The sequence below is a fragment of the Astatotilapia calliptera genome, chromosome 4 (assembly GCF_964374335.1).
Source record: "Astatotilapia calliptera chromosome 4, fAstCal68.1, whole genome shotgun sequence".
Taxonomy (NCBI): domain Eukaryota; kingdom Metazoa; phylum Chordata; class Actinopteri; order Cichliformes; family Cichlidae; genus Astatotilapia; species Astatotilapia calliptera.
Genome location: NC_137425.1, coordinates 4,981,902 through 4,996,481, shown reverse-complemented (window position 1 = coordinate 4,996,481; position 14,580 = coordinate 4,981,902). Strand labels below are relative to the sequence as shown.

The 14,580-nt window shown below is 38.8% G+C and overlaps 1 protein-coding gene across 1 annotated transcript in view; it reads right to left on the bottom strand.

The window, feature by feature from the left end:
• Positions 1-11,116, bottom strand: part of mybpc2a (myosin binding protein Ca) — a 38,144-nt gene extending 27,028 nt beyond the window's left edge. Inside the window, exons 1-7 of the mRNA XM_026164140.2 lie at positions 11,034-11,116; positions 10,754-10,902; positions 8,787-8,904; positions 8,499-8,547; positions 4,446-4,502; positions 4,176-4,342; positions 3,834-3,966 (exon numbers count right to left, since the gene is read on the bottom strand). Of these exons, the coding sequence (XP_026019925.2) occupies positions 3,834-3,966; positions 4,176-4,342; positions 4,446-4,502; positions 8,499-8,547; positions 8,787-8,904; positions 10,754-10,843 (614 nt within the window). The 5' untranslated portion in view covers positions 10,844-10,902; positions 11,034-11,116. The remainder of the gene's footprint in view (positions 1-3,833; positions 3,967-4,175; positions 4,343-4,445; positions 4,503-8,498; positions 8,548-8,786; positions 8,905-10,753; positions 10,903-11,033) is intronic.
• Between the last annotated feature and the right edge of the window lie 3,464 nt (positions 11,117-14,580).

The window sequence follows — 14,580 nt, the reverse complement described above, 5'->3', positions numbered from 1 at the left end:
ATCCAAACTTGAGCTCAAATGGCTTGGATGATCTGTACCACACCACAATTTGTCTCATAACCTCAATACACCTCCTCCAGAAGGAACCAACCGCTTAAACATGGAGTGAACTGAATTTTCAGATGATAGATGATAGCTATAAAACAGCTACCCTCGATCAAATGCTCCTAAACCTTAAAGCTTACCAGTATCTAAGAAGATGAAAGTTCACTACCGTAGTATTGTTATAAAGGGACAAACTTTCCATAATGCCAACAATTGTTTATTTACCGAGCTGTGAGGGTGGTTTTTATTGGTGTTGAGTTTGGCATTTTAACACTGGTTTTTAAAGCCAACCTCAAGTGGAATTGCAGCTTGTAGCAGTTTTGCTGTGATTTAATTTTTCAGCCCTTGCTGCTCAGTCATTCTCCACAGACTCCCTTTTGAATAACCCGATTTCAGGAATCAAACTAATATGCTTATGATAATAAAATAAATTAAATCAAATAACAAAATAAAATAAAATATTTGCATCTGTATGGCTATTTCAGGGGGTGATTTTGTATGACTCGCTCAATTAAACTCTTAAACACTTGAAGTTTTCGTTATTAGGGAAGAGTCCACTTTGACTCATAGGTGGACACCAATACTGTCTCATATAATGGGAGGCGGAGCCTTCAGCTATCAGGCACCTCTCCTGTGGAGCTAGCTCTCCATTTTGATTTGGGAAACATAAATCCTTTAGGATTGAGTTTAAAACTTCCTTTTTTGATAAAGCTTATAGTTAGGGCTGGATCAGGTGACTCTGAACTATCATTCAGTTATGGCGCTGTAGGCTCGAGCATTTGCCTTCTCTCTCCCATAATGAATGTTTTAGCATAATCTCTTTATGCTCTCTTCTCTTTCCCTTCATCCAAACAGTCAAAGCAGGTGGTTGTCCCAATCTGAGGCTTTCTTCTCTTAAAAGACAGTTCTTTCTTTTTGTTACTGCAAAATCCTACACATATGGGGTCATCTGAATTGGACCACTCAATGCTGGTTAAGAGGACCATTTTTTAAAGAAAACATCAGACAACTAGCATGACTTATAGTGTAATTAATTCTACAGCCCAAGAAGTCTGTGTTTTAGTTATTTTGAGTAAAATTCTAGTATTTGTATGTTATTCTAATAACTAGCAGGTATATACGACTGTACAATGCATGCATACATACAATAGATGCACTTTGCACCGATGCACTGTCCAGATATTGTCCTCAACTGATGACAGATGAAACTTTAAATTGCAAGTATACAATCTAACAAGCCACATAATTGTAGGTACAGCCATCTTTAAAATACAGTCTGTTTGCAGAACTTCCTATGCCCATGTTACCCACAATGCACCTAACTCTGTTTAACTCTGCAGCTCCAGCTGACTCAACTAGCATCACGGGTGGTCTTTCATTGCCCATATGGAAAAGAAACAGAAAAAACTTATAAAAGACTCGCATCAGATTTGGCTTGCTTCATATAATGAATCATATAAGGCTTATATGATTTACTCATGAAAGTGGCCACTTTCTCAATACTTTCATATATTGTTTTAGGAAGTATCCAAAACATACAAGTTTCATTTATATAATTTTTCAAGGAATCTTTTATCTGTTTTCACTCTTGTATGCTTTTCATACAAGTTTCACACAAGACAGATACAAACTTTATAAGATTTATATATATCTTTTCCATATGGGTGATGTGTTATTTATCCATACTTCACAACACTCCCTCTGTAGCTACAGACGTCTTTTCATACTTTTTTCCCCAACACCTGCGAACCAACTTTCAGTAAATGTCTGTTATTCCACGACATTAGTTCTTGAAGGTATCATTATGTCATGTACAGCATCCTGCAATCTTAAATTATGGTATTTTTTAATAGAAGAGTAAATTAAAGAAGTGCAGATAGACTAAATTTAATCAGTATGGCATTTTTTCCTCATCTCTGAGGCTTTGGTAAATTAAATGAAACAAAAAGACAACTCAGCCTTCAAGAAAAATCACTTTACCTAATAAACAATGTTTTAAGCTGCTATCAGTGAAGGAAAACACAAAACAAAATTAAATTTATTTTCTATGGTGTAACACTGAGCGGTAAAATAGTGAATCTCAGCTGACCATAATAAGATAATCTCTTTTTATATGTATTATGTCAAAAGAGTTTTTGGATTGGTTTTGGTTTTATGCTTTATCCACAGCAGTAGTAGGAGTGAAATAAAGCAACAACAAAAAAGAGCAGGGCTGTAATACCCTGATCCCAATGGCTTTTAGTCACTAACCTAAAACATTTGATTTGTTAGAGCTGAATGGTCACAGCCCACAGCCTGGAGAGACCTCCAGGGAGACTCTGCTCAGGCCAAAATAAAAGTCGCTTCTCCCGATGTAACTGTCTTAATCATAACAGGAAGAGGGCCGCCTTACTTTCCAATAACAGCATGAAGATTCATGAAATAGCAGATGGTGGAGCTATTGAAAACATAGCACTTGAAACAGCTGTAGCCTCTTCAATGAAAGACCACAAGTAGCCTTTGAAGAAGGAGGGAAAAGAGCACAGAGGAGAGCGACGCAGACACTGGATAAAGCTCAGCAGGCTAAAGAGGCTCAAAAAGTAACATATGTATTCTGTCAGACATCCCAGTCAGAGCTAAAGGATTTTGAATTAACCGTTTACACTCCCTGCACCGTGCTTTGCTTGAGGAAGGATGTGCTTGCTGAACTGCTTGAAATGTACTCTGCAACTCTTGCAGTTGCTCCAGTTGATCAAGTTGTTATTGCTATAATGTTAGTGACATAATGAGAGCAATCAAGCTAAGCTAAACTATTTAAAGGACAATTATGTTTTATTTATAGATGTTGTATCTCCCCTTAAAGTGACTATTGTGGCTGCAATGCAAACTTTGCACTCTTAACCTCTGTTGAGATGCAGGGAAATGAGAACTCTGACAAATCTGGGACATCCTGCCAGCTGATCTAATCACTAGCATATTCATCTGCCCACGAGTTTGTTTATGTGCATGGGGCTGACCTTAACTGGCGTCATACTGTCAAAAGTTTGTCTTCTTGGGAAAGTCATCACCAAAATGGTGGATTGCCCTAAAACCAGTTATCCTGCTACGGGAGCAGTAAGTCATTCTAGATGCTCAGCCATATTAGTGAAACCAGCGTCAAGAGAACAAGGAGCTACATCAGATACAACACAAGACCTGTAGGATGAAGACAGAATGATAACAGGTCTATCCTAAGACATGGTGTTGAATTGCACACAGCACTTTTCTGAGTTAGATGTGAGTTAGAGTTAGACTTACAGTTGCCACAGTTATGTGTTTTCACAGGACTCTGTGTAGTCCGTAAAAACTAAGTACACCCCATAATTAGCTTGTAGACATGTATTAAACAGCAAAAACCTGAAGTATGCATGTTCTATATCACTTCATCTTCCTCTCACATCATTATTTTGGTCCACTGTTCTTTACAGTGTTGCTTCAGTTTGGTGCAGTCCTTGTCCTGCTGAATGACCCAGCTTTAGCTGTCAGACAGATGGCTTCACACTCGATTCTGAAATGCTTTGGTATACGGAAAACTTCATTGTTGACTCAAAAACTAAAAGGTGGTCAGGTCCTGTGGCTGCAAAACAAGCCCAAATCATCACCATGTTGACAGTTGATATGAAGAGTTTGTCCTGATATGCTGCAGAAAGGGTGTACTTAGTTTTTCATTACATAGACTCCTATGAAAACTTTCTTCTTCACATAATCATAGATGACAGAAATGTGAATCTAAATACAAAAACTGGCACAAATGCAGGATAGTTGCTCACTTAGCTGATGGTTTGATTTCCTGTCCATTTTTGAACCATTTGACTGGAACGTTGGGGTCAGCCACTTCCACTGTGAGATGGATCTTCTCGCCCTTGTCCACTGTGTATGCTGGATCCAGCTTCTTCAGGAAAGCTGTAAAGACAAAGACTCTAAGGGCCAAATAATACCTGTGCCAACCAACAGCAGGCATATGCTAACACATATTCCACCTGTCGTCCCAGTAGCAAAACTGCTCCTCCTTAAAACGCTGGCCTTTATATGCTGCTGGTATTTACAGCCTGCTGCCTGTTATCTCATTCAAAGCACAAACTCTGCTTTTGCCTCATAACTCCGTCCCGTACCATCACTCTTTTTGGACTCAGCCTTCATCTTCTTCAGCCTCGTCAGCATACCCCTCAGGTCTGTGATGCCGTATTGAAAGGCAATCTTCTCATAGTCGCAGGGCTTAGCTTTCTTTAGGATTTCCCATACATCCACTTCTGGTTCCTCCTTCCTCTCCTTCTTCTGCCTGGTGATGTTTAAGATTGATTGTGAATGAGTTAATGAGTGCAAACCAAGTTTAAGACACATATAGATGGAAGATGCTTCTCTGAAAATGTAAATTATCTTGCCTTTTCTTGAGCAGTGCACTGAAGTCTAGCTCTCCAGCATCCTCATCTGCATCTCCACTGGAATTAAAAGAAATTCAATTCTGGGATTATTATTTATTTCTTTTTATCCTGTGCTTTTTACTTTATTTGTAAATTAGGTGGCAAAAAGACATTAATAATGTATTTACATTCAATAATATACCCTTTTTTATTCCATATTACACATAGGAAATTCTAATACGCAATAATACTGAAGATGGTCGAACAGTAAACTTCTAACAAATTTGTGCCTGTGGTTAACACTTACCCTTTTACCATCCTGCATTCAGAATGATGCAAAAAAGAAAATGGGGGCAGTGAGAACATAGAGTGAATCATAAGCTCTGATCATGCCCTAAACTTGACTGACAGAAGAATCATAACAGACAAGCAGCATGTAATAAAATAAAAGTCTGTTTATATAAGACTCTTGATCTGTTAGGTCTCTGAAGTACACAAAAGCCACAAACAGAGGACCATGTGACATATCACAGATGTCCAGCAGATTTGAACCAACATTAACATTGCTTATTGCAAATTCTGTGTTTCAAAATTCCACATTTTAAAAAGTTATTTAGCTATCAATACAATTTGACCATGGAAAAAAGAGCTATAATTGTGCAACCCACCTAAGTGTTTTTTAAAAGCACAATCTTTATAGTATGACTAGGCTGTACTTTGTGTAGTACCAATTTGTACCACAAGACAGTGGAGTGAATCAGTCAGACATGTCATTAAAATTGTTATTTACAGAAGCAGCTTGACTAAATGCAAAGCCTCCGGAGGAAATCGGAAATGTAAAGTGAAACCAGTCTGTTAAATCTGCATTCTTTCACATGGCCAGCAGGGGGCAACATCTCTGGTTGCAAAAGGAAGGCAGATTGTACAGAACTCCGTGTAGCTCTTGGCTCCCTTATTCTATGTATGATGACTTTACATGTAAACCTGACTATTTGGTCGCTTCTATCGCGTTCGGTGTGTAGTAAGTCTATTTTCATCTGTTTAGCAGGTCATGTCAGTGGGCGGATCCGGGGGTTTCTCTGTGAATTTCACATTCCTGTGGCAGCGTGCTAGGAGCCACATTTAATTTTTCCCTGTAGAAAGAAGTTTTCTTCCCACACAGAGTGTACAGTGGACGCTAATGTCAGTACTTTACTCGTTACTTGACAAAAGTAATCAGATTATCTTTGGTCATGATGTGATTAAAGGAACTTTATGTAAGAATGAGACATAAGCATAGTGAAAGGAAGAAGATACTCAAAAAGCGACAGTCACATGCAAAATATTTTGTTGATACAAGTAGGGGGAATTAAGCATCTGTAACCATGCATAAAACCCTTTATTACCCTTCAGATGCACATTTGCAAGTATAAAGTGATGGTGAATATGTCATGTGCTGTGGCATAATCAGTCGCTGTCTCGTGCTCAACAAGGTGACAAGCACTGTGTGTGGCACACACCAATAAATGTCTACAGGATCGAGTGCTGCTTGTTTTCCACCGTGAATGGTTTTGGCAGCTCCTTTACAGCGTGGAGTGTGTTTTCCTGGCATTGTTGAGGCTCATTGAACCCCTCAGAGATAAATGCCAGTAAATTCAGAGCCATTCTGAGTGATAATGCTCGTCCTATGGATGAACAGTTCATCCAAGGATAACATCCATCCGTGTTATCCTTGCCATCCTAATGAAGGTAAATTCTCGCTGGGTGGTATTGTCGTCGATCACCAGGCACACATGACCACCAAATGATAAAAACGATGAGAGTGAAAGCGATGTCTGCGGTGCTGTGGTCACAGCAAATGCAGAATCTCAATCTGCTTGAGCACTTCAGAGAGCTTCTCTCTGCACAAAAGTCAAGTTATGTGAAAAACTAGACTGAAAGTTTAGATGAAAACAGAGGTGAAGAGCTCTGCTTCAGTATTTGAGCATGTGGAATGAGTGCAAAGAACGATTAATGATACCTGTTAATGTATAATAATATTATTGTGTGGTATGGCAAACAGTGATTCACACTATAAATTCATATTATGAATGAAAAAGCAGTGCTAAACACTAATAGACTGTATAAAAAAGATAAAAGACTGAAGCCACAGCAAAGCATCATTATTATGCATCCTTTTTGATGGCAGCTGAAGGGAACTTCTCTGGTTTCATAACTTGTAATGTAGAAAAACCTATGAGAAAATGAACCTATTCAGATGTAGTTCAGTGAACATTTTCCTGTTTAGTTCATCTCAATTGCTGGTTTAAGTATTTTCTATTAAAGGGTGAAGCTCATTTTGTAAAAAGGACATAATTTATAGTCAAAAAGATATAGTGGTGCTATTCTATGCATTTAGTGTGTTTGGTTTTAAATGGACCATTAGCTTGTTTGGTTAATTTGTACTAAAATATATTCTGAGACGATGCTTGCTCAGTTTTTCTGATAAGTAGATTTTGTTTTAAACTTGTTCTAAAATAAAGAAAGATAACAGATGCACTGTAACAACCAACGTGGCTACGTGCTACCGCTAAGCTCTAAAACTGTAGTCCACAAACCAGAGCGATGGTCGCTAGAACCATCTTTTATTCACAGTATATTTAAAAAAAACACATTATGTGTATTTGACCTCCACAGCTAGTAACAACAGTATTTTATTTTTCCTTGATTTAGCGTGCAGTAATGAGATTCGTTATCACCACCTATCGCGGCCCACTAAGAAATAAATCAAAATAAAATCCGGTGTCAGAGGAATTCTTTGAATTTAGATGTGTGGTGCATCTGAATCTGTTATTTTGACCTTCATCTCTGTGCAGTAGTGCCATGGCATACTATCTAACAAATGCAGATATGCCCGTACGCATTTCACTGATAAGAATAAACATAGTGGTATAATGAGAATTCTACCTAGAAATGCTTTTAAATGCTGGTGAAACACTGCTGTGTAAACATACAGTGTGTATTTTCTGTTTCCCTTTGAAGCCCTCTCAGCTGGCCGACCAGTCAGTGAAGACGCAACACAAAGAAGAAAATAGCCTGATATGCCTGGGGCACACAATGAGGAGCTTGTGCTAATTCAGGCAGACACGAAAATCTGGTGTTAATAAAACTCCAGAAATTAAGAGAAGAGGATTGTGTATCTTAATGCATGCAGACCTTGTGTTAATGAGAGAAGCACAAATGATCCTCCTATGGGAAACAGGATCCTCTATTCTTATTTTACAGAAGCTAAGCTGCAAGACTTCCACATAACAAGTTGTTTAACGCACTCATACGCTGTTTTCTTCCAGCAACATATTTGAGTTTTAACCAACTTTTCACTTTTCATTTATCTCACTAACCTTCTCTCTCCTTCACCCTCTTGTTCCCTCCTATCAGCACTCTGCAAATAAACGCACCGACATCCTGTCTAAACCACAATATGATGCTGTCTTTTTGCATGTTGCCTTTTTCATCTTACCTGCCCGTTTTTACTCATGCTCTAATGAGGGAGGGAAATTATATTTTTGATCACAGATTACAAAAAAGGGCGACTCAAGGTATCGGTGCAAAGGTGTCAGCTGATTTACCAGCACAAGGCACGTGTACATATGTACAATTTACAGGCTGAGAACAGCTGAAATCTCATTTTTCAAAAAATAAAGAAGACTACACATTCGCAGGATACATTAGCATAGACCAACTTCACACAGGCCAGAAGCAGAGACGGAAATAGACAGTGAGAGAAACAGTTACACATACACACAAAAAGAAATACTCCCTTCGGAGACTGTTACTGAGACATGTGACGAAATACATAAGATCCTAAACCACGAGGGAGTCCAGGTGAAGCAAAACACCAAGGCAGCAGATGCACTGAGACGTGACAGAAAGAGATAGATGGCAGACTGAGTGACTCGTACAAAGTCGACTACAACCGAGGGATAGACAGGCACACGGGCAGAGACGCTGGTTGAGACTGACAGATGCCCAGAGGCAGCGATCTACAGAGGAGCATATGCGAGACAGTGTGATGGGTGACATGTAGAGTAGACCCACGCCGACACTGACACTCACGATCGCTTAAATGCCTCCAAGATGTTGTCCTGCTGGTCCTCTTGTGCAGCTGAAACCAGACAGAAGGAGAAAGGCTGGTGAGAGCTCAGCTAGGTTAATTCATTACTCAGCAGGCTTGAGCAGCAAAGGAATAATGGACTGATGACCTCACTAGGCCACTAAATGATAGGACCTAATGTATATCGCACTCACTGAGTTATTGCCTGACAAAGCTAGTTACATAGTAATGGTGGATACGCCAAATGGAAGATGACAATAATGTGATTAAGTGTCTGTCTCCAGACCTACCCTGCACAGAGACTTCGAATGTGCAGCTGTCGCACTTGTCTTTGGAGGTGACCTCGCAGCGGTAGCCACCTGCGTCTCCATCCACTACTTTGATGATGCTCATCTCGTAAGTGTAGATCTGACAGAGAGAGAGAGGGGGGATGATATGCTAGGAACACACACAATTCAATGAACACCCAAACGCAAAAGCTCAAACGTACACGCACGTACGTGCTGACCAACACATGCTTGAAGTATGGATAAAGCGAGCAGGGTGACACTGATGCCTTGAAATGTTGCTCGGTTAGCTAGTCACTCACTAGACTTTGATTACGTGTTCATCATGTCCTCCGTTTTCTACACAAAGATGTCGGGGAAGAAATGTCATTAAATGGTAAGTAAACAGATTATTTCTACCAGCTTTTATGCTGTTGATTTTTGTGAGTTTTACAAATATTGACTGAAATAAACAAAACTTTGTGGGTGTGATCTGGAAAGCATAAAATCTATTAATTGCAAGTTTTATTTTCAGTTGTTCATTACTGCAATTTGCTATTAATGTTGGCAGGATTTTGCACAGGCATGCCTTCGTGCCTTTGTTTGCAGTAGTATAATCCAAAAGATTCAATATGTTTTACACGAGAAGCTTTTTGTGCCGTGGTGGAATAAATGTGATTTCACAGGATTCAAAAAGTGAATAAATATTGAAGCACATTACTATTTGCTACCACTTGGTTGATCAGTATAAACAGCTGAGCTGAGTTCAGTTACAAAGTTTGGATCTTTCGTTAAAACCGTCAGTTTTACACAAAGTTTTATCCCATTTTTTTAAAAACCACCAAGAATCTGAGACAAAGCAATGAGCAGGCTGACTTGCATGCAGTCAGGATATTTAAAAACTGATATTTAGCCATTAGCACTTTCACATTTTATGCCTGAAACTTACAATGCAGGTCACTAAGGAAAAACATGTATTCAGCAACCTGTTGCCAACTGGTTGCTGAAGGTTTGTTGGCTGTAATTTCACCAAAAATCTCCTTGTGATTGTTTTGGTTTGTAGCAGATTTCACAGAACAGTGACTGCTCTGTAAACGACTGCAAACTAACCACTGAGTGATAGTGAATTTTGCAAAAATGCAGTACATACTGTAAAAGGAAACCTTTGACTGTCAAAGTAAAAGTTGCTCCTTACCACTGAAACCAACATGTTTCAAAAAGTGCAACTTTGACTTCTCTGTTTCCATTTTGCATCTGACTCTTCAGTTTCACAACCACTTAGTGAATAGTTGGTAGGTGCAGCAGTTGGAGATACATTCTGCATTTCTATTTGTAGTCTATCATTTTATTCCCCCCCTTTCTCCCCGACCTCCTCGTATTAATTTTTTTAATATACATGTTTTCAATCCCACTTGTGCATGAAATGAAACACACAGCCATGCAGTATGTCATTATAAACATTTGTGAAAGTATGCGTCTTCTGTATAGCTTACTGAACTGCAACCATTGCAAGAAGTTGGGTCCAGACATTTCTTCCCTCCTACATATTCCCTGAGAGCTGTAAGTGGTATTATTACAAAGCGGAAGCATTTAGGAACCACAGCAACTCAGCCATTAAATGGCAGACTGTGTAAAGTTACTGAGCAGGGTCACCAAATGATGAGTCACATAGTCAACACGGCTCTGCTGACTCAATAATAGCCAAGTTCCAAATCTCCTCTGGCATTAATATCAGTACCAAAACTGTGCGATGGAAGTCTCATGCCATGAGTTTTCATGGTGTAACGTTTATGTAGCCCAATATTTCTGTCCATAGTGCTGTACGAAATACCATAACATACTCAGATATTTTGGTCTACAATAAAGTGGTCAGTCAATCAACTGAAAGATTTGCTATAATATTCATGAGGCTATGGTCCCGTTGATATTACTGTCTCTTTATTAATACATTCACAAAAGTTATATTTAAAACAGAGAGTATAAATGCGTACCTTGGTGTTTCTGTCATAGGACTCTTTAAACTGAAGATGCTTTCCAGCTTTGCTACCCAGGTCAAGCCACTTCCCCTTCAGCCATTTCATCACCGGTTTCTTTATCAGGTTTGAGGAGTCCACTTTAGCCACAAACGTGATGTCCTTGCCTGCCAAGCACGAAGATTAAATGCAGTAATTAATTAAACTGTGTGTGTAACAACTGGAATTTAGCACTAAGTGGCCATTCCTCTCATTTCAGATATAACTCAGTTTTTATGGCCAATGATTTTTGCCAGACCTTTTGTTGCTGTAACACTCTCCGGCTTCAGCACAAACAGGCCGGTCGGCTCAGACAGCTGAGGACCCTCCCCTGGAAGATGATCTGTGACGGGAGTGGAATGAAGAGAGTAACTAAAGTATGAATTTAAACAAGAAAATGTTATCTGGGCACAGCATATAGATTTTAGATAAATAAAGGCAACCAGGCGACCAAGCAAACCCCCAAATCATCTTCTAAGTGCCTATTTGAAAGTCATTTGGGAAAATTCTGAAATTTAGTTCAAGGACACAAAGCCTCAACCCACTAAATTCTGTCTTTGCACGGTTATTTAGTGCTGAAACTGAGCAACAGTCTCTCCACAAGGCAGCTTGTTTGCATTATGCCTTTGTTGTTACACTGCATAAGCCATTTGGGACCCTCTGATAAATGACAAGCGACCAAGGAGCAGGCTGGCCCACAGGGAATATAGAAACTCCTCAGATCACCCCTGAAGACATCATATTACTATTGACTCTCTGCAATCATCTGCCACCCCGACAGAACATAAGCTGAAGCCGTACAGTCTTATCATGGCAATAAAAAATGAGCTGCTCTTTTATCTACTCGCTTGTTTCTTTTGCAAGTAAATTGATGTAACCTTTGTAAGGTGTTTGCTTGTCAGTTGATATGCTTTATAGAAATGCTAACATATTCACTTCTTTTACCATCAGGAGGCAACTCTGCATCGGAAGGGGAAAAAAGAGAAAGTGAGGAACACGTCAGTCTGTACAGTATTTGTGTTGTCCCATTAAACACAAGTGTTAATTGGCCCAGTGATCACCTTGACTTCAAGTGATGAACACTCACACATTAAATCATTGTGCTCTCACACTTCAAAAGAACACAGATTTCTTTCTCAGAGTCTAATTAACATTTTTTTCTCTTTTTTTTTAAAGAAAAGTACAACTGTTAATGAGTTATTTCTTCAACAACTGTCCTAAAATCACTTCAACTGTTCTGAGGTACAGTACACAATCTACATAAACTGTCTGAGTCAGACATCCTGCAGATTTAACAAGAAAAAAGGTTCATACACAAGCAATAAGCCAAAGGTACATCGAATCACCAATCAGATAGAGTGAGTAGGACCCTGACTGGACATCCATTGGACGAGACCAGTTGCTGAGAGAATGGATCCAGGGTCACAAGTCAGATAAGGTCATGCGCTTCCATAAATTCAGAGAGCCATACTGTTGGCGCCTCTTCCTCTCTCTGCTTTTATGGGCTCAGTTAATTTGATCTTTTAATCAAAAAGTACCCCTGAGGACAGATCCAAGTTCAGATGTTCAGCGTGATTTAAAAGGTTTCCATTGGAATCCTAAGTGGGTAAAACTGATTCTGGGATAGGGCCCAGGGGACACTTTTGAATGTTTACACTCTTATGCTGTTGCACTGGATGCTGGCTGTGTTTGGGATGGGGCTTCTAAATGAAATTGACTCTAGACACTGTGGTACTTTGGCACTGGGAGTTTTAAATTATGCCAAGCAACACTATTTAACCATGCATTACTTTTAGACTCTAAAATACAACTTATAGATTTTTTTAACTGTTTGTAAAGGATTACACAGTATAAATAATATGGATTGTATGGGGTTCTTATTTCCTCATAATTTCCTAATCTTTTCTATAGAGTTTAATAAACTACAACTGCAACATTCTCCTGTTAAAACCTTGGTCTTAGCATTCGTGGATATTATTTTAACATTAATTGTCTTAAGTTTGCCAGTGAACATTTACAGTAAATGATTCAGAGAAGGTATGAGAGGAAGCGCCGCGATTAGAACATCATCCCCATAGTCAAGCACAGAGGTGGAAACATTATGCTTTGGGGGGGTGTTTTTGCTAAGGCTAAAAGACAACTAGATGGATGAATTTTGGATGAGAACTTTCTTTCCTCCCAGAACACTGAAAATGCATCATGTATGGTTTTTATAGCATGGCAGTGAGCCAAAACCAAGGTAACAAAGGAGTGGCTAAAGACAAAGCACATTAGCTCTCCAGCCCACAGTCCTTTAGAAAACCTGCAGAGGGAGCTGAGGTTTTTAGTTTCCAAGTGGCAGTCAAGAAACCTAAAGGAAGCAGTTACTGTAAAGAGGAGTACGTCCAAATCCCTCCTGAGATGAAACCCTGTGACAAGACAAGACAAGGTACTAAGTGATGTTTTTGGGGGGATCAAAATACTTATTTCACTTTAATTTCTTTGGAAGTGAGCAAATGTAAAAATTCAGCAGGAAATAATTATTCCCTCCCAGTGTCTTATACTGGGCCTTGGTCTTTCCCCACAGTTCATTTACTGTATGCCCTTAAGCTATCTTATTTCTGATTGGCCTCATAAATTAGAGGTATATACGGCAGGTGGGTGGGGCTTCTTTTGACATAGTGAGCACCATGTGTCTGAGATACCCACATTAGGTATATCTAATGTGCATGTTAAACTTGTGTTAAACTAAGCATTATTGTAACAATATTGTTATTGTAACAATATATACATATATTAAAGAGTGTAAAAAAGATATAGTACTAGATTCCATTTAATAATAGTTTTGTGTCAGATCATAAAAGATGATTTAGTGAAACCCATTAAAATGAATATTCTGACCAACTTAATTCACTGGTTATTGAAAACTTCATTCACTGTGTTAATTTAATTACTGAAATGCCTAGTATGCAGTTTGTAGTGTATTTTCAGGTGAGCACTGACACTGACTAAAGAATCAACAGATACTTGGTTTCCACATTTCACACTTGGAGGAAAAGATAAGAGAGTAGTCGGGATTTCTCTAGTTCTATAAAGTCAAGTACTACACATGGTATACTACTATAATCCTAATTGTACAGTACATATTATTATTATTACTTATTAAGTGTATGAAAACATAATGAAACTAGAGGACCTCATTGTGTAAAGACATGAACAACAGAAAAATCATTATGGCTGTAAACAGTAATCAGTGCAGTGTAACACTCTTCAGCACTAGTAATAATTAGGCCATGTCACACACACAGATGGCATATATCCAGCAGAAACACAGGCGGGATATATCGCTTTTTACCAATCAGATCTCATCATTTCACTTTTAAAACAGACGTTTGCTTGGATGCTTTGGTGGAAGCAATCTAACCACTGTTCTCTGAATCCTTTTGAAAGACTTTTTTTCACAAGACATTGTCAGAAGCTTTTTTGTTATCTGCTATATTTGTATTTATTTACTCATTTTACCATCAACATGTTTCATCTGACAGTCTATCAGTTGAATTTGCCGTGCCTTGAATTGCTTTTAAGCTGCGCCTTTGCATTGATTTCTTCCTTTTGATTTAGGTTCCTTTATCTGTCTGCTGTGGGGCATTTTGTCACTTTTGTTTACTCCATAAATAAAGTTATTCTCGTCATGATTAGTGTCGTTGTTATGTTCAATGTCCAGAAATCACCGCGGCTATATGTCTGCAACAAAACTGCATCTTCATAATGTCTCCGTCTGCTGAGTGAAAATACTGAAGCTTTAAGCAACACCAGAGCAATCCCAG